This window comes from Cibotium barometz, chromosome 2 (genome assembly GCF_041138505.1).
Source record: "Cibotium barometz isolate CiBa-2024 chromosome 2, ASM4113850v1, whole genome shotgun sequence".
Taxonomy (NCBI): Eukaryota; Viridiplantae; Streptophyta; class Polypodiopsida; order Cyatheales; family Cibotiaceae; genus Cibotium; species Cibotium barometz.
In genome coordinates, this window is record NC_141047.1 from 42085836 (window position 1) to 42104402 (window position 18567).

The 18567-nt window shown below is 46.9% G+C and overlaps 1 protein-coding gene across 1 annotated transcript in view; it reads right to left on the minus strand.

Annotated features, from left to right (window-relative positions):
- LOC147641090 (uncharacterized) overlaps positions 1-18567 on the minus strand; it is a 61537-nt gene that overhangs the window by 34093 nt on the left and 8877 nt on the right. The window contains exon 3 of the mRNA XM_086817974.1: positions 1571-1767. Coding sequence (XP_086674100.1) covers positions 1571-1767 — 197 coding nt within the window. The remainder of the gene's footprint in view (positions 1-1570; positions 1768-18567) is intronic.

The following is an 18567-nucleotide window of genomic DNA, read 5'->3' on the forward strand; positions in this document are numbered from 1 at the left end:
ATTTTCAGTAGCCCCGGACGAAGGGGTGGCTATTTGACACATTAGTCACACCGGCACTGATGTATGGAGCAGCAGTATGGGCGCCAAGCCTTGCTACCCATTGGTGGACACAGATAGAGAGACCACAGGCCCTCATGATGGCACGCATGATACGCAGCAAACCGTCAGTACCTCATGACATTATCCGAGCAGAGTTTGCTGTGCCTCCTATGATGGTAGAGGCCACATTCCATACTATATGCCTGCTAGACAAATTCAGAGAGATGCCACAGGACAGATTGTCATACAAAGCTTTTGAGGCATCTAGACAGCTGGCTGAGGCCGGAGACAGAGGATCATGGTATGCACGGGTCACACATTGGTTCTCACAGCATGGCCTAGACATGGATCATCTACCACCATTCCAGTATGACAGGGATGCACCACATATCCGTCTCTCTCATAGTGAGAGGAACAGAGTATTGAGACAGGACCTATGGCAGCTCTATACACGAGAGACATGGATATCGCCTACACAGCCTCTTCCACCGAAGATGCTATACTACAGAGATCACTTTATGAGTATCTTTGATGATGGATTTATAGAGAGGCCTTGATACATGGAGGGCTTTTTACCACACAGCTCCCGAGTGGCTATTGATCAGCTTAGAGTTTCATCACATCGATTGGAGATCGAGACTGGCAGAGCAGCACAGATCCCCCGAGAGGAGAGCGTATGCAGATTGTGCAGAGAGGAGGTGGAGAGTGAGGAGCATTATGTATGCAAATGCAGAGCATATACAGCCATGAGAGAGAGATATCCCATTTTATTCAGAGAGCCACATTCCCTACGCCAGATCTTTGAGGCAGCAGACCAGCGCATACTGGGGAGATTCATTCTAGACATACAGCGTCACAGAGAGACATCGTTACAAGCTCAGACAGCTCCAGAGGGGGGACGACAGACACAGATTACTACATTTTTTCAGAGATCCATCCGACTCCCAGCCCCTACACAGCAGGGAATTACTCTCCAGAGAGCAGAGACACTCAGAGCCCACAGGAGACAGAGGACACCTGGCTTTCGGACACTACGCCTATACCAGAGAGAGATGACAAAGATCGAGCTGAGTTTCACAGAGAGGGTGCGGAGCGACTGGCTCGCTTCAAAGCAGACCCAGGCATGTTCTTCAGGGAGCTGTGGACACCCCCTTCATTGATGTATACCATTTTATACCCCCAGTATGGTACAGGATGGAGCTAGCTAGGTTGCATATCATGATTGTATACTCCATGCATATAGCTTTGCATTCTCCTAGTAGTAGAGCTCCATCCCCTCCCCCCCACTCATTGTACTTATTGCACACCCAGATTCAGCTTTTTTTTTAGTTCAGTAATTTTTCATTTTGTTGGGATGACAGAGGATACCCCACACAGGTACACTGATTTGTCTCATAGGCCGAGTTCGGTCTTTTGGAAGACGTTAATAAATCTTTCTTTCTTTCTTTCTGTCTCACACACACACACACATATAATGAGTATCCAAAAGGATCAACTAACATTCACATGTGTTAGCACCCAAAATACTCACTCTTTTTGTTTGATATCTTCTGTTAAAACTTGAAACTGCTTCTGCAAGTTCTTGATTTCTTTCATCCGAGTAGTCCTCTCCTCTTCTGTTCGTTTCTCGTTTTCTTCCAACTGACCTCTCAATCTTTTCATCTTTATAGCGCTACTTGCCTCAAATTTCCGGATGTAATTTTGGAACTCCACATCCAAGCTATGCATCTGCATAAGTTTTTGACAAACCAGTGAGCTATCAACTGACAGTACATACAGTCGACGAAAAAAATATTTGTTTTCAGCTAAATTTTTCAGCTTGGTGTCCCTCTATATGCTTTCAACAGCACTCCTAATGTATGCACCCCCCACTTAGTTGACACGTGGACATACCCCGTTTTGGGTTAGTGTTGATGAGCAGGGCAAATCAGGTAGATAAGGCAAGATGCCGCTGTTCCAGGCAGTTTTGGACCAATTTTAGGCAGCCTATGCATGTGCTAATCAGCCTTGCCAAGGGCCAAGGGTCGGGCACCTTTTTACCCCAGATTGAGCCCATTGACTTTATAACATTTTCGTTAGGGCTTGGAGAAGGCTGACTGACTTGTGTTAGTTGTGTTAGTTGAACACGGACTTTTCTCTAGATAGATCCCTCCACTCCCCATTCAGACATTTCATCTCCCGGTTTGGGGGTTAAATCACATGCATTAGCAAGAGCGTCTACACTTCACTCCAAAGAATACAAAGGCAAAGGGGAACTCTAGAGAATTCTAGGTTGTTCTGACGAGGATGCAGCTAAGCAACAAGACTAAAAAATGGACACTTTAGGTCAACAAGGAGGGAGAATCCCAAGGTCAAGGTCAAAAGTCTGCTGTACATATCTCAATTGCATAATAAAAGCAAATACAAAGGTGGGGGCTATTTAGTGGATTTTGGGACCCAATTTGGTATCTATGTTTCTCTCTCCTCTCTTCTCTAATATTAATGCACCATAGTAATTGCACAATTAGCTCAACAATTATAATTGAAAGGCTTCCACATGTGACGTTAATGTAAGAGCATCAGGTACACCCTAAGACAACTTAGAAGCTCAAAGCAAGGATGCATTCAGCATGTGACATTGGTATCAAGGCAAAGTTTTTTTCTGTGGCGTTCAGAGGAGGGTTATGGACGGGAGAGGGGACTCTCACAAGCCCTGACTTTTGGTGCATGGGACCAGTGTGTCAGAGTTCCAAGCAAGTAAAATATCGCGCGAGACAAGTTCATTTTGGTAGCTCGAGCTATGGATTGGATGTTTTCCGAGTGTATTGCTTGGTGTAGCAGAGATTATGGATTGGATGAGTTTCAAGTTCATTGTTCGAGGTCTTTTGAGACGTGATGTGTTCACTATCTACTGTTGGGGATGATGGGAGCGGTGTTTTCCGTGGACTCATAATTCTATACCTATATTTGCTGGTTTGAGTCTTTAGACGGGAGCTTTAAGGGCCCAAGGCAGCCCCTCTCACACACACTCTCTCTCCCTCTCATACATTCTCTCCCTCCCTCCCTTAAGCCTTTCTCAAGACCCAAAGTTCAAACACACATTAGAATGATGATGTTTTTTATACCCACTTTTGGAGCTATCTCTATACTCTACTAGTTCATTTCAGTTCATTTCATTTTCCCTTAAGCCCTTGAATCTTGATGATGTATTCAGATGATGAGGATGTACTATTTTGGTCATTCTGGCCTTCTGCAGACGTTTAATAAAGCTTTCTTTCTTTCTTTCTTTCTGTCTCCCTCCCTCAAGGCTCATACATACACACTCTAGTCTCTCTCTCTCTCTCTCTCTCTCTCTCTCTCTCTCTCTCTCAACTTTCACTATATATCTATCTATCACTATATATATATATATATATAACAAATGCCTCTAACACGCCTCTAACGTCTCTAAAAAATACGAGTCTTTCGAGGCACATACCATACCTGCCTCGTACCAAACGCCTCTGACGCCTCTAACAACCATGGTCGAGCCCATGTGCTGAGAACCACTCATCTACTACAGCATACCATGATGGGTGATGGCCCTCTATGGCAATACTCTGTGAGGACTCCAAGGCCACCCATGCCTCTGATGCATCTGATGTAGGCTATGATCTGAAATAGAGCCTCTACCATCATGGGGGCACTGCAACCTCTCCTCTGATGATCTCATGTGGTACCGATGGTTTGCTGCGAATCGTCCTAGAGATCGTGAGGATCTGCGGTCTCTCCATCCGACGCCAATCATATGTCGAGAGGTTAGGGGCCCTATCACGACCCTGTGTATTTGTACAGCGTATCCGAACATTGGGCATGGTGGTCAGTGTGAATGACATTTGTCAAGTGTTCATACTTGGTGTCAAAGAGAACTCAAGGTATTATTAAGGTCCCTTTTTCATAACCCATAGGGGACAAAGGTTTTAAAACCTAACTAATTTTCTTTTGGGGATCGTGGCCCTTTGAGGGAGGTTCACGCTATTATTGGAGGGGAGGCTTCTTTTGGAGGGGTCGGGCTGAACAGCACATGGACTCCCTCTCTGTCGGCTGCAACTACACGCACAGGAGTGCTTTTTCGTGTGGGAAGGCTGGCAGCCTGGTCAGGCTGCAGCTACACGTTTTCTCTATCTGGGGCAACTGGCGGGCTGCAGGAAGTGCAGGCTGGACTGCCTCTCTTTCCCTTGCAAACAGTTGGGCAGCATACACACGTGTTTTTTTTCTCTTGGAAAAAGCGGGCTGGACTGCAAGAGGCGGGCTGGTCAGCAGGGAGCGCAAGGTTGAACTACGCTCTCTCTATCTTGCAAGGGGCTAGGCTGCAGCACAGTCTCTCTCTCTCTCTCCTTTACTTCATGTTCATTTTGTCCTTTTTTTTTCTGGACATCCAGAAGACATTGACAGTTGTACATTGATTTGTCTCATAGGTCGAGTTCAGCCTCTAGTAGACGTTAATACAGCTTTCTTCTTTCTTCTTTCTTTCTTCTCTCTTGCTTTGGAAGGCTGGCGGGCTGGGCTGCTTAGGCGCAGAACTGCAGGCAGATCTGGACAGCCAACACGGCATCTCTCACCCTTTCTCTCTCTTGTGGAAGGTGGCAGATTGCAGGAAAAACAGGGGGGCGCTGCTGGACAACTGTTTAATCTCTCTCTCTCTCTCCTTGCAGGCTGGTGGGCAGTTTCAGACGCACACAAGCTAAAGTTCCTCTTTCTTTAGGCTCGTGGGCTGTTCGGGAGTACTACTCTTGGTCCCTTGTGAGAGGAGGGATTTGCAGCCTGAGAGGGCAGGAACAGGAGCAATTCTAGCATGTTTTTGGAAGGGTTCGTGGGCTGTTTTATGGCAATGTGCATGGGCCAATTGGCTGCGTTTTTAGGGCCTCGTGGAACAGTGTGGTGTTTTGAGCACAGGGCTATGTGAAGCCTCTATGCTGAGAGGACCAAAGGACTGGCAGTTTGGACATGCATATGTATAAGCCATGTTTGGCCATGTTGTTTTCAGTTGAACTCTTCCTTAAATGTGAATAAAGAAATACCGAAAGGGGCACCAAGCTTTGGCGCCATGTCGTTTTCTTGTAGGAGTGCTCTAGCTCCCTTTTGTTTGTTTACTTTGCTGATTTCCAGCTGTGTTAGGGCGACAGTTTGTCTACCGCACTTTGGTTTCTACTAAAGACAGGTTCCGAGGTTCCGTTGCCAGGACCATCACCAACTTTCCTGAGGGGGTGAGCTCATGGTTGTCTCGAGGAAAGTCGCAGCTGTAAATTTCAGCAAGACGTCTAATCAAGAGGAAGACTATGAATATAGCGAAGAGGAAGAGGAGGAGTCCACTCCTGAGAGGACTGAAACTGAGGATACACATGCAGAAGAACAGGCTGCAGCAGATGCACATTATGACGATGTAACGCAGCCAGAAGAGATGCCAAGTAAAGAGGAAGAGGATACCCAATTTAAAGCCCGATTGGCAGGTACAATGGATGTGCTCATGCAGCTCACGCAGAGTGAGAAGCTTGCTGAATTTATGAGGGCCCCTTCTGCGCCTAAGAAAAGAAGAAGAAGGTGCATTCTAAGAACCCACTTCAGGTCAACAATAGTGCTATCCCACAGGATCCTGCTTATGGACAATTTTCCAACATGCAGAACACTTATGGTGCTAACCCACATAATTCCTTTTTCGAGCAGCCACCTATTTCCGCAACAATCTTTGCATCCAGGCTATTTTGGCGGAGGTTCCGTGTTCCAATCTATGATTGGGGGTTATCCTCAAGGAGGCATGGGAATGCAAGGGAATTTTGGTGCTAGTTTTCAGCCTGGAATGCAAGGAAATATGTATGGTGGTATGCAGCCCGGAATGCAAGGAAATATGTATGGGGGCATGCAGCCCGGAATGCATAGTGGCATGTTTGGAAACATGGGAGGGTAAGCAAGACTGCATGGTATGCAAGGTGTGGGAACTGGCAGTGTTGACCTTAGTATGGGTATGAATGCAGGGGGTAGCAATCTTGTAAAGCCACTTCCTTACGATAATCTAACGCCTTTGGGTAAGGCGAAGGATTATAAGAAAGGGGGAGCTGCGATGTCATCTGAGTCGGCAAGCTGCCGTTAGATCCCCCCCCCACCCCTTCGCTCGCGTTGCCTACGCCCTCTTCCCCCCACCCGCCGTTGTGCGCCTCTCTTTCCCCCCCCCCCCCCCCCCCCCCCCGCCCCCTTTTACTTACTTCACTGCCCGCCTCTTAGGTTCGTTGCCCACGTCCCCCCCCCTTTCATCGCTTCACTGCTCCTCCCCCCTTTCTATGCTTCGTTGCCCGCCTCCTCCCCCCCTCTCTTCAATCCGCTACCCACCCCCCTCCCCCCCTGTTCACTCCCTCTGTCCGCCTTTTGCCCACCTCGCCTTCCCCTTTTCTATCTTTCTTTTCTTCTTCTTCTTTTAAAAAAAAATAAATTTTAAATTTTATTTGTATTTGTATTTTTAATTGTTTTTGTGTGTCTCTCCACCCGGCCAACCTCATTGGCGAACCTGCAAAGATCACCAATATTCACCCTCTGGGACGCGGATACTACCAGGTGGAGTTCGACTCGCCATCGGCGTCAGACTGAGTCATGCAGCTGAGCCCCCTTGCACTGTGAACAGCGCAGGCCTTCTTTGCTCGGTGGCAACACGGCTTCGATCCTGCACCTGACCCATTGGCTAGCGTTTCGGGCTTCCCAGTGACAGTTTGCTTCCCAGGCCTTAGGAAGGAGTACCTTCCTCTTCTCCCAGTGATTGGTGGTGCCATCGGGAGAGTGATGAAGCCCCCCCCCCCCCCCCCCAAAACGCTACCTCGGCTCTAGCGAGGGCAGCTGGGATCCCATCCCTCTGTATCTGTGTGGCCTCACCGGAGTCAATACCGCATTGCATTTCTCTTCCTAGCCTCCAAGGGGATCCCATATAGCAACGTGTGGAGTATTCTGGCCTCTCAACGTGTGGAGCCAATGCTTCATTTGCAGACAGATGTGCCCTCTGGCCAGAGCTTGCCCTCGGCATCAAACTAGGAGACCGCCCCCGGTGGTTCCCCCTCCTACTTCCCACCATTATCTTTTGGGGGCTGAATTTATGGTTAAAATAGATCATCAGAGTTTACGACACTTTCTCACACAGCCTAAACTCTCAGAAAAGCATCTAAGGTGGACAAATTTCTTGTCCATGTTCCATTTTCAGATTTTGCATACTCCGGGCAAGAAGAATTTGGTGGCAGATGCTTTGTCACGCAGGCCTCAAGTGCATGCAGTGACTCCCGCTTATCATCAGGACTTGTCAACGATGCGGGATATGTATGCTTTGGATACAAATTTTCAACTTATTTGGGCTAATTTGAATGATGGTACTGCTGTCCCATCTTATTCGATTCGAGATGGGTTTTGATGATGCAAAACCGTATGTGTAGTCCATGAATTGCGCCAAAAGGTTATGGAAGAGTGTCATGCTCCTCCATATGCAGATCATCGTGGTAAACTGGCTACTACACAGGCTATTTCTTTTGGCCAGCTTTACACAGGGATATTGAAGCTTATGTTCGTGAGTGCCTAGTGTGTCAAAAAGTCAAGTTTGACAAGCATAAGACACTTGGTTTGCTTCAGCCCTTACCCATTCCGCACGAGACCATAGAAAAGCATTGCCATGGATTTCAATATGGATTTGCCGAGATCAGCACATGGTAATGATGCAATATGGACTATCATTGATCATTTTAGCAAACAGGCACATTTAATTCACGTGAGAAAAACCATCAAGCCAAAGCACACGGCAAAATTGTTTTTGGCCATGATTTTCAAACATCATGGCATGCCCAAGTCTATTGTGGGGGATAGAGATCCTCGGACTACCAGTTTACTTTGGCGAGCATTGTTTGATAACATGGACACAAAGGTGAGTTTTTCATCAGCTTATCATCCTCAAACAGATGCTCAGAGTGAAATTGCAAATTCAGCCGTACTTGACTTGCTCAAGTGTTATGTATTTTATCAGATTGGGAAAAGTATTTGCCATTGGTTGAATTTGCGTACAATAACATTGTGCATTCTTCACCTAATAAGGCTCCCCTTTGAGATAGTCTATGGCAAGGTGGTGCTTCCACCTATCTCACAAACAAAAGATGAAATCTTTGCAGCAGATGAGTATGTCCGAGATTTGGATACTGCGTTTGCACAGGTTCGGACAGCCATAGAAAGATCTCAAGCTAAGCAGAAAAAGACAGCTAAGAAGCACGGGCGAGAGGTTATTTTCAAGGAAGGTGATTGGGTATTACTTAAATTTAAGAAAGCACAGCTTCGGAAGTAACTAGGCAAAGAAGGCCGATTTCCTAAGCTGTCAAACACGTATTATGGGCCATTCCAGATCTTGCAGAAGATAAATGAAGTGGCTTATAGATTGATATTACCCGATCACTGGAAAATACATAATGCATTCCATGTTAGCTTGTTGAGGCCCTATGCGGAACCACCTCCTATGGAACCAGTTTTGGACGATCCACCAGAGGTGGATGAACTTGAGGAGGTATTGCAACCTGAGCAAATAGTTTTTGATAAGGAGCATAAGCATGCAAGTGGCAAGCTAGTACGCAGGTATCTTGTGAAGTTTAAAAACTATTCAGCTATGGATGCAAAATGGATGGACAAGGATTATTTTGCGGATTATATAGAGCTTCTGAAGGCCTATTTGGAAGCTTTTCAATTGCGGTCAACCGCTTAGAAGCCGGAGTGGAATGTCACAAAATTTCTCACAGCTTTTGTTTTTCTACTGCTCATGTGTAGCATGTGGCGCTTGACATAACATACATGTATGGCTGGTGGAGCCTCACATGGTGTGTTTGTGCAACATATGGAGTCTGACATGATAGTACATGTGTGGCTAATGGAGCCTGACATAATAGTACATGTGTGTCTTGTGGGGCTTTACATGGTGTACATGTATGGCTCATGGAGCCTGACATGACGTGATTCCCTGGGACTAGCAATCCTAGAGATTTTCTATATTTATGTTCTAGAAAGGTTCTGGAAGAATCATGAGCTATGGACATTTTAGCTTATACAACTGAGCAGATGGGTGTTTGTTCCAATCTAGTTGCACTCATGTGTGTGCATGACTTTGATTTTACCTTTGGATGACTTGTCTTATTTGCCTGGACAATGCTTGAGATTTCTGCCTACGTTGTCCATGGAGCCAGGGACGCCTCGGCACCCTGTGGACGTGTATGTGCACACCTGTTTGGGACTGACAGGTGGTCTACATGTGTTTTGCAGGTGGTAAGTGTCCCCAAAAACCCAATTTACAGCTTTATGTTTTCACATACTAATAATTATGGGTGCAGGTTCACACACACTTATAAGTGACCAAACAACTTATAAGTTGTACACACTGGACAAGACTTATTTAATACATGTGGCAACCATAAGGCGAGCACCGGACCAAATTTGTACCAACCATTAGTAGGCGCCCCCTTCTAGACCAATAAAGCACACGATTCAGCTATTTTCAGCCAAAAAAAAGACTCTTACTTGGGAAGAACTCAGATTTGGGGGATGCGCATGCTTTCCTAGTGTGCATGTCATGTGCATCACAGATGCCATGGACATTCTCAGGGCTAGATCCAGAAGAGGCAAACAGAAAAAGACTATGAACCAGTAGAAGATAGGACATGGAGCAGACGGCTGAAGCACATGAATCCAGACAAGGGCTGTCGGCTGCAAGAAAGAGGATGTTGGTTACTAGAATTGCTGTCGGCTGAAGTCAGCAAAGAGGGTGGGCAACAGGCGCATCAAGGGCAAGGACCAGCAGCAGTCGGGCAGCGCTACAAGGGCTTGTATGGACATGGAACTGGCCGACCAGCAGTCGGCCAGCATAAAGTGTCCAAAGTCCCATATAAATAGGGCCTCTTGCTCAAGGTTTGAGGCATTCTCTCCCACTAGGGGATTGGATCATAGGAGGTCCCATAGGGGACAGATTTTAGGGTTAACCACCTTTTTATGAAGGCAGCCAAGGGCTGCAAAGATATGTACCTTTTTGTACCATAGTATATATTGAATTTCCAGCACTTCTCACTCTCTCTCTCTACTCTCTCTCTACCTGCGTTTTTGCATCAGATGGTGCGTTTTTGCATCAGAAGGTTTTCCAAGAGTGTTTAGAGCTGAAAGAAGACTACCCAGAGCTTCTGCGCGTTACATTGGTATCAGAGCATCAGGCTCAGCAAAGCTAAACACTGATTCAGTCCCAAATGATGGTGTACAGGTCCAAGGTACAGGAAAGTACACGGATTCGAAGCCCAAGGCGGGAACACAGATCGGGAAGAGCTCCCAGGAGGTTTGTTGGTGGTGTTCCACAATGCCAGATGGGGATGGCAGTTCCGTGAGCCAGATAGGTTCTCAAGTAACGGTCCCAAGGGGGGTTGATCCTCCAAGGGTGATGTGAGAGTGCCAGACTCAGTTCCAGGAAAGAAGACCAAGACGGTGTTCAAAGTCAGGGCAGGAATGGATTGTGGACAAGAGGAAGACCAGATGCATAGATCTTCATCAGAGACAGAGTGGTTTGGAGAACAGACCGGATTTTCAGAGAAAAAGGTTTTGCCAAGGATGGATGATGACAGAGGGACTTCGGGATAGGATTGGGATGAAGACAGTCATCCAAGAGCAGGTTGGATTCCCGTCATCAAGTTTAGCAGAGGGGGATGTCATGTGCATCACAGATGCCATGGACATTCTCAGGGCTAGATCCAGAAGAGGCAAACAGAAAAAGACTATGAACCAGTAGAAGATAGGACATGGAGCAGACGGCTGAAGCACATGAATCCAGACAAGGGCTGTCGGCTGCAAGAAAGAGGATGTTGGTTACTAGAATTGCTGTCGGCTGAAGTCAGCAAAGAGGGTGGGCAACAGGCGCATCAAGGGCAAGGACCAGCAGCAGTCGGGCAGCGCTACAAGGGCTTGTATGGACATGGAACTGGCCGACCAGCAGTCGGCCAGCATAAAGTGTCCAAAGTCCCATATAAATAGGGCCTCTTGCTCAAGGTTTGAGGCATTCTCTCCCACTAGGGGATTGGATCATAGGAGGTCCCATAGGGGACAGATTTTAGGGTTAACCACCTTTTTATGAAGGCAGCCAAGGGCTGCAAAGATATGTACCTTTTTGTACCATAGTATATATTGAATTTCCAGCACTTCTCACTCTCTCTCTCTACTCTCTCTCTACCTGCGTTTTTGCATCAGATGGTGCGTTTTTGCATCAGAAGGTTTTCCAAGAGTGTTTAGAGCTGAAAGAAGACTACCCAGAGCTTCTGCGCGTTACAGTGCATGAGAACTGGTCGACCGGTTTTCAACCTGCTAGCGGCCAACTATAGCTATCTACCGCGACAAATACCCACCAGGTGTATGAAAGATGTTGGCCGACTCCTTCTAGATGTTTTCCCACTGTTGGCCGACTTTTTACAGCACTAGAAAAACAGCTATACAGGTCATAAAAGCACGGGGAAAGAACGGGTCGATTTTGGGCTGGACAGGTTCTCTGCTGATCGGAGACTTACCGGCTCGTGTATTGTTGCTGGTCGCTTCCTTTTGTGGCTACTAAGGGCTGGTCAACTACTCTAAACAACCTCTCAAGGCTGGTCGACTTGTCCTGTGAGCCATACAAAAGGAAGGTGAAGATGTAGGGTTGTTCCGGGCTGATATGGGAGTGCTATGGGCTATCCATAGTTGTCATGCATCTCCTTGTTGCCGGAAGTGCCCTCTTGTGCTGAGGATTGTCAACAAATTCTCCATATGTTTTTTTCTTTCATACTATTCTGGAAGAGATAGGTGCTAGCCAGTGGAGAATCCCTGGGCACCCATGAAGTTGTATTTGGAAGCAGACTCCTTTTTGGTAATGTAACCATAAAAGTGGGGGGGGGGGGGTCAGCCCATCTTCTAGCCCCTAGTGTGGTGTATTGTGCAAAGTTGTCATCTTCTTTCATCTGGCTTGCCTATGTGTGTTTCTCAGTTTTCATGATTGATAAGATTTCCGTGTTACAGTTGCCCTTGCGTTTACATCCGCGACCTGTGCCACGTCCACCACCTGTTGCACCTTGGCGGATGGGGGTTCCACGGCCCTTATTTGCTCGACCACTTTGAGGAAAGGATGTTACAAGCTTGGGGCAATTGGCTTTAAAGTGTCCAGGATCATTGCAATGGAAACACACAAGGGTCTCTCTAGTAGAAGCAATATATATGCGGGGAACAAAGAGGTTGGTTGGCCGACCTCAGTTGTAGTTGGGAGCGTTTGGCTAGGGCTTCTTGTAAGACTGGTCCTTAAGGTTTGATTCAGGGTGAGATCTTTTCTGGGGCCTAACTTTGCCAAACTTCGGCTCCTTCACAAGAGGTTTGGCTTATATGAGAGCATCTTGCAATATACTCGGCCTCATTGCTTCAAGACAGGAATCCAAAGGTTCGTTCAAGCCTTGGTAGAAGAGGGCCACTATGTGAAAACAGTATTTTTCCCAGCCCTACAAAGGGGATTTTTCTAGGTATTTTTGGTCTTATTTGGGGATTTTTGTCTTGGCTGCTGGCCTACAGCCTTTAGGCTGACCAACACTCCCCCTTGGTGTATATAGCCTTGCCTCATCACTTCACCAAGTATACCACTTCATTGCATATATCCGGTACCATATGTTGCTGCTAATGCTGCTTCTGCCGGGCTCTACACATCATCTCTTCATCATCCTCGCCTGACATTCAGCACATCAGTGTTTCTCATCTGGCCACTACACGGGACAGCAGCCCACTCTCTGCTACAGGCCACACCGTGGGACAGCAGCCCTCTCCGCTACCTTCAGCGTTTACATCAGCGCCTATCTTCAGCGTTTTACATCAGCCTTACATCAGGCTTACATCAGCACAGACATCAGCATTTATCATCTGCGTTTACATCAGCACTTACATCAGGCTTACATCAGCATTTACATCAGCACACCATCTGGCATCAGTGCTTACATCAGCGTTTATCATCAGCAGATCATCAGTGCTTAAATCAGCACATCAGCGTTTTCTCCACAGCTCATGGGACAGCAGCCCCCTCTGCTATACATAGAGCACTTCAGGGTTTTTGCCTCAGCTCTCACCGTCAAGACAGCAGCCCACTCTCTGCTACATCATACCATTGGGACGGCAGCCCACTCTCTACTTATCTTCACCATTGACATCACTTCACGTACGCAGCACCCGTGTCACCAGAGCTTGCACAACTCAGGACAGCAGCCCTCTACTCCTCATCATCCTTCAAGTCGCAACACCCGTGTCACTAGAGCTTGCACCACTCGGGACGGCAGCCCTCTCTGCTCCCCACCCCTCAGCATCAGAGCCTGCACCCTTCAGGTCTTGCAGCACCCTTGTCATCAGAGCTTGCACCAACACCACTACTTGGGACGGCAGCCCTCTCTGCTCTCATCTACCACCTCAGGTACAGCAGCACCCTTGTCGCCAGAGCTTGCATCACCATTTCTTCCGTTGCCACTACCACCTCAAAGTGTTCTACTTCCACCGACTACCTCTCTGAGTGCTTTGCCTTGCATCGACACGAGCCTTCGTCATCGACCGTGCTTCAGCTCCGACATCATCTCTGCTTCTGCACTGGTCTTTCTACTCCGAGTTACCTCACATCAAAGGGCTCTTGTACATATGTTCACTCACCATTGTACATAGACTCACTCACATATTTCATGCTGTGTTGTTTTGCTCTGATCTCTCGTACATTTGGTCCTTTCGTTCTTTTGCCCTCACATGGTATCAGAGCTATCGTGAGCAAAGGGATTGAAGACCTCGAGAGCACACAGCATGGATCATCTACCCGCACTCCCAGAGGACCAATTCTTTTCACCCGAAGAAGTTGATTCTCCAAACTCCGATCTGGACCACACAGGGAACGGGACTTCTTACTCAGTGGAGAGCCCCGTTCAAAATCTTACTTTGGGAGACGATCAACCCATGTATATCTACTCATCTTCACCACCTTTGCTATCACAATCGTCCTCTCTGACTTTACCAGATTTTGTTTCCAGAGGGGGATACATTCCTTCTGCCAGTATGTCAATGTGGGACCCTAGCATCGATCATCTTCTCTCATGGTCCCCTTTTTGGACTGAGAGGGGGTGTGTGAAAACAATATTTCTCCCAGCCCTAAAAAGGGGATTTTTCTGGGTATTTTTGGTCTTATTTGGGGATTTTTGTCTTGGCTGCTGGCCTACAGCCTGTAGGCTGACAGACCAGCACTCCCCCTTGGTATATATAGCCTTGCCTCATCACTTCACCAAGTGTACCACTTCATTGCATATATCCGGTACCATATGTTGCTGTTGTTGTTGCTTCTACCGGGTTCTACACAACATCTCTTCATCATCCTTGCCTGACATTCAGCACATCAGCGTTTCTCATCTGGGCACTACACGGGAAAGCAGCCCACTCTCTGCTACACGCCACACCATGGGACAGCAGCCCTCTCTGTTACCTTCAGTGTTTACATCAGCACTGACATCAGTGCTTATCTTCAGCGTTTTACATCAGCACTTACATCAGCACTTACATCAGGCTTACATCAGCACAGACATCAGCGTTTATCATCTGCGTTTACATCAGCCTTACATCAGGATTACATCAGCACACCATCAGTGCTTACATCAGCACATCAGTGTTTTCTCCACAGCTCATGGGACAGCAGCCCCCTCTGCTATACATAGAGCACTTCAGCGTTTTTGCCTCAGCTCTCACCGTCAGGACAGCAGCCCACTCTCTGCTACATCATACCATCGGGACGGCAGCCTACTCTCTGCTTATCTTCACCATCGACATCACTTCAGGTACGCAGCACCCGTGTCACCAAAGCTTGCACCACTCGGGATGGCAGCCCTCTCTGCTCCTCACCACCCTTGAAGTACGCAGCACCCGTGTCACCAGAGCTTGCACCACTCGGGATGGCAGCCCTCTCTGCTCACCACCCCTCAGGTACGCAGCACCCTTGTCACCAAAACTTGCACCCCTCAGGTACGCAGCACCCTTGTCATCAGAGCCTGCACCCTTCAGGTCTTGCAGCACCCTTGTCATCAAAGCTTGCACCACCACCACCACCACTACTCGGGACGGCAGCCCTCTCTGCTCTTCATCTACCGCCTTAGGTACAGCAGCACCCTTGTCACCAGAGCCTACATCACCTCATCTTCCGTTGCCACTACCACCTCGGAGTGTCTCTGCTTCCACCCACGCAAGCCTTCGACGCCGACTACCTCTCGAAGTGCTTTGCCTCACATCGACGCGAGCCTTCGTCATCGACCGTGCTTCAACCCCGACATCATCTCTGCTTCTGCACTAATCTTTCTACTCAAAGTCACCTCACATCAGAGGGCTCTTGTACATATGTTCACTCACCATTGTATATAGACTCACTCACATATTTCATGCTCTGTTGTTTTGCTCTAATCTCTCGTACATTTGGTCCTTTCGTCCTTTTGCCCTCACAGCCACCTACTGGGAGGTAGTCATGGGTGGGGCATACTTCTGAAGAGTGATGAACTTAGAGAGTACTCCTTCAGAGTCAAGCTGAGCTGCTTGAGGCTAAAGAAGTCATTCATCTTGATAGACTCATGAGATGGGGGAAGATACCGCTCCTTCACAACTTGTTTCATGTCATCCCAGGTTTGGGAGTGTTCGGTGACTTCCTAATCGTGGCACCATTGCTTTCACCAAAGCTTAGCGTCCCTAGTGAGGAGAAACCATGCAAGCATGGATTCGTTCGCAACTCCAGTATCGGCAACTGAGAAATAATCGTTCATTGCTTCAACCCATACTTCAGCATCCTTCTCAATTTTTGAACCTTCCCCTTTAAAGAAGGGAGGTTACATCTGTTTGAGTAGGAGCTTCTTCTCTTGGGTGTCTGTGTATAGCACATTAGGGGAAGAAGTGTCATGTGCATCATAGATGCCATGGACATTTCAGGGCTAAAACCAGAAGAGGCAGCCAGACAAAGAGTATGAACAAGGTAGAACCAGGATGACAGAGCACAGAGCACAGAGCACTTTTGGCAATGAAAACTGGAGCAGGACTTGGAGCAAGGCATGGAAGAAGCTGTCGACTGCCAGAAAGGACTGTCGGCTGACGTCAGCAGTGCCAGAAGTGTGTCAGCTCTGCAGGCGCTTCATTGTGTGTAAATTGGAGTCCAGTCGGGCAGCGTTTACAGCAGTCGGGCAGCGGTGAAGAGCTTTATGGTCGTCGAACTGGCCAACCAGCAATCGGCCAATTGGCCAAGCTTGGAAAAGGTCCTATAAAAGGGGACCATGTGCTCATTGTGAAGGCATTCAACTCTTTAGGAGTTGGGTCCCTAGTATAGGAATGTTTTGGTGATGTTCACCTTTTCAAGAAGGGCAGACAAGGGCTGCAGATTTAGGTACCTTTTTGTACCATTAGAATATACTGAATTTCCAGCACATCTCTCTCTCTCTACTCTCTCTCTATATCTGCGTTTTGCATCAGATGTTTTCAAGAGTGTTTAGGGCTGAAAGAAGACTCCCAGAGCTTCCACGTGTTACAAGAAGATTGATCGTTCTAGCTATCATAACAAGACTAAATTTAGGATCACGAGACTTACTACGCTCATGATATAAAAGTAAAACCTTAAAGTCATTTTATTGCTCAATTCAAATATTTACAAGAACAAGATTTATAACAAGGATTCGAGACTAATGTATTTAGTCTTATTCATCATAAAAGAGACTTCTAGGCTTAACTAGGGCATAAGACTCGATCGGTTCACGTAAGTGAAATATGGGGATTCTGTCATGGTTTCTAGGATACAGAAAACTGATGGTAGGGGAGGTAGACTATGGATTGTATTGCGTTCCATAACAGCTACTCGGTCGGCGGATAAGACTTGCGTCATACACCCAACGGTTCTGTGGTATATGGTTCCCTTCTATGGTCACGTAACTGTCTGGTCTAGGGGTATCCATAAACCAGAATAAGTGGACCATCTTCAGCTTCTCAATCCAACGTACTCGCTTCAAATCAATGGAGAGATTCCCAATTCGGTTTACTCGAATGATGAAGTACATCGGCCCACGATTCCAAAAGTGGTCTATACCCCACCCTCTTTGGATACGAGAGAGATGAAGAAGAGACAACTTCTCGAGTATTTGCATTATCGTATCGCGGAATTTGAAATTCGAGGAACGACAAGCTGTCTGGAAAACGCATTGAAAGACTAGAAATCTGGAGTAAGCGTCTTCCTCCTCCTACAATCATTCATTCACCAAACCAAGTTGTACTAGTAAGGTATTTTATAAGCAACATCTAATTGAGGTAAAACATATACTTCAAAACTGTTGGTATATATCATCTCCAGAGGGTCTACATCACCTTTTTCATGCTTGTTCTGGTCATTTTACGAGACCCTACATTGGCATATTTAGCTGATATTATTTAGGATTTTCTACCATTTTTTAGGCATTTTATAGCATTTTATGCTTCTAGGATAGCTGTCGGCCTGCTACAACTAGCCAACCAGCTCTCTTGAGGGATATATAAGGGTGCTCACCCTTCCCCTTTCCATCTCATTCTTGCATATCTGCTAGAGATCATTGGCTGTAGCAGCAGTCTCTTATGCTTGTAAGCACCTACGGACTTCCCTCGTGCTCATTTTCAACAATAATCAACTATTTCCAGCCTTCTATAGTTTGTGCTTTGGGCCTACAACCTGTGATGCTCTTTCTTTCATGGTATCAGAGCCAAAAGCTGATCTACATATAAGAAACTGCTGTGTTTTTCTTATTGGAGCAGAGGCTTCATCATTGTGCTGTGTTTTCTGCATCTGTACTGCTGAACTACTGCGTTTTTGTTGTTGGAGGCTGAAGCTCTCTTCTAGGTACTGGTACTGAGGACACGGTTCCTGAGAGATTTGCTTTCTCTATTTCTCTTTTTCCCTCCCTCCCTCTCTCTCTTCTCTCCTCTTGCTGTGCACAGCTTCAAAGGAGGCTATTTGCTGTTTTTTTTTACAGTCCTCTTTCTTCCGAGAAGGTTTCTTGTCAAAGGACATGGCTTCAAGAGATTTCTCTACTGCTACTCCTCCCGTTGCTACTCCTGGAGGTCATTGGCTGTAGCAACAATATCTTTTGCTTGTAATCAACCGTTTCCAGCCTCCTACAGTTTGTGCTTTGGGCCTACAACCTAGGATCCTCTTTCTTTCATGGTATCAGAGCCAAACCCTAATCTATAGGTAAGAAAATGCTACGATTTTCTGATTGGAGCAAAGGCTTCATCATTGTGCTGCGTTTTCTGCATCTGTACTGCTGAACTGCTACGTTTTTGTTGTTGGAGGCTGGAGCTCTCTTCTAGGTGCTAAGGTCAAGATTCTTGAGAGATTTGCTTTCTCTATTTCTCTTTTCCCACCCTCCCTCCCTCTTTTCTTTCTCTCCTCTTGCTGTGCACAGCTTCAGAGTAGGCTATTTGCTGTTTTTTTTACAACCCTCTTTCTTCTCAGAAGGTTTC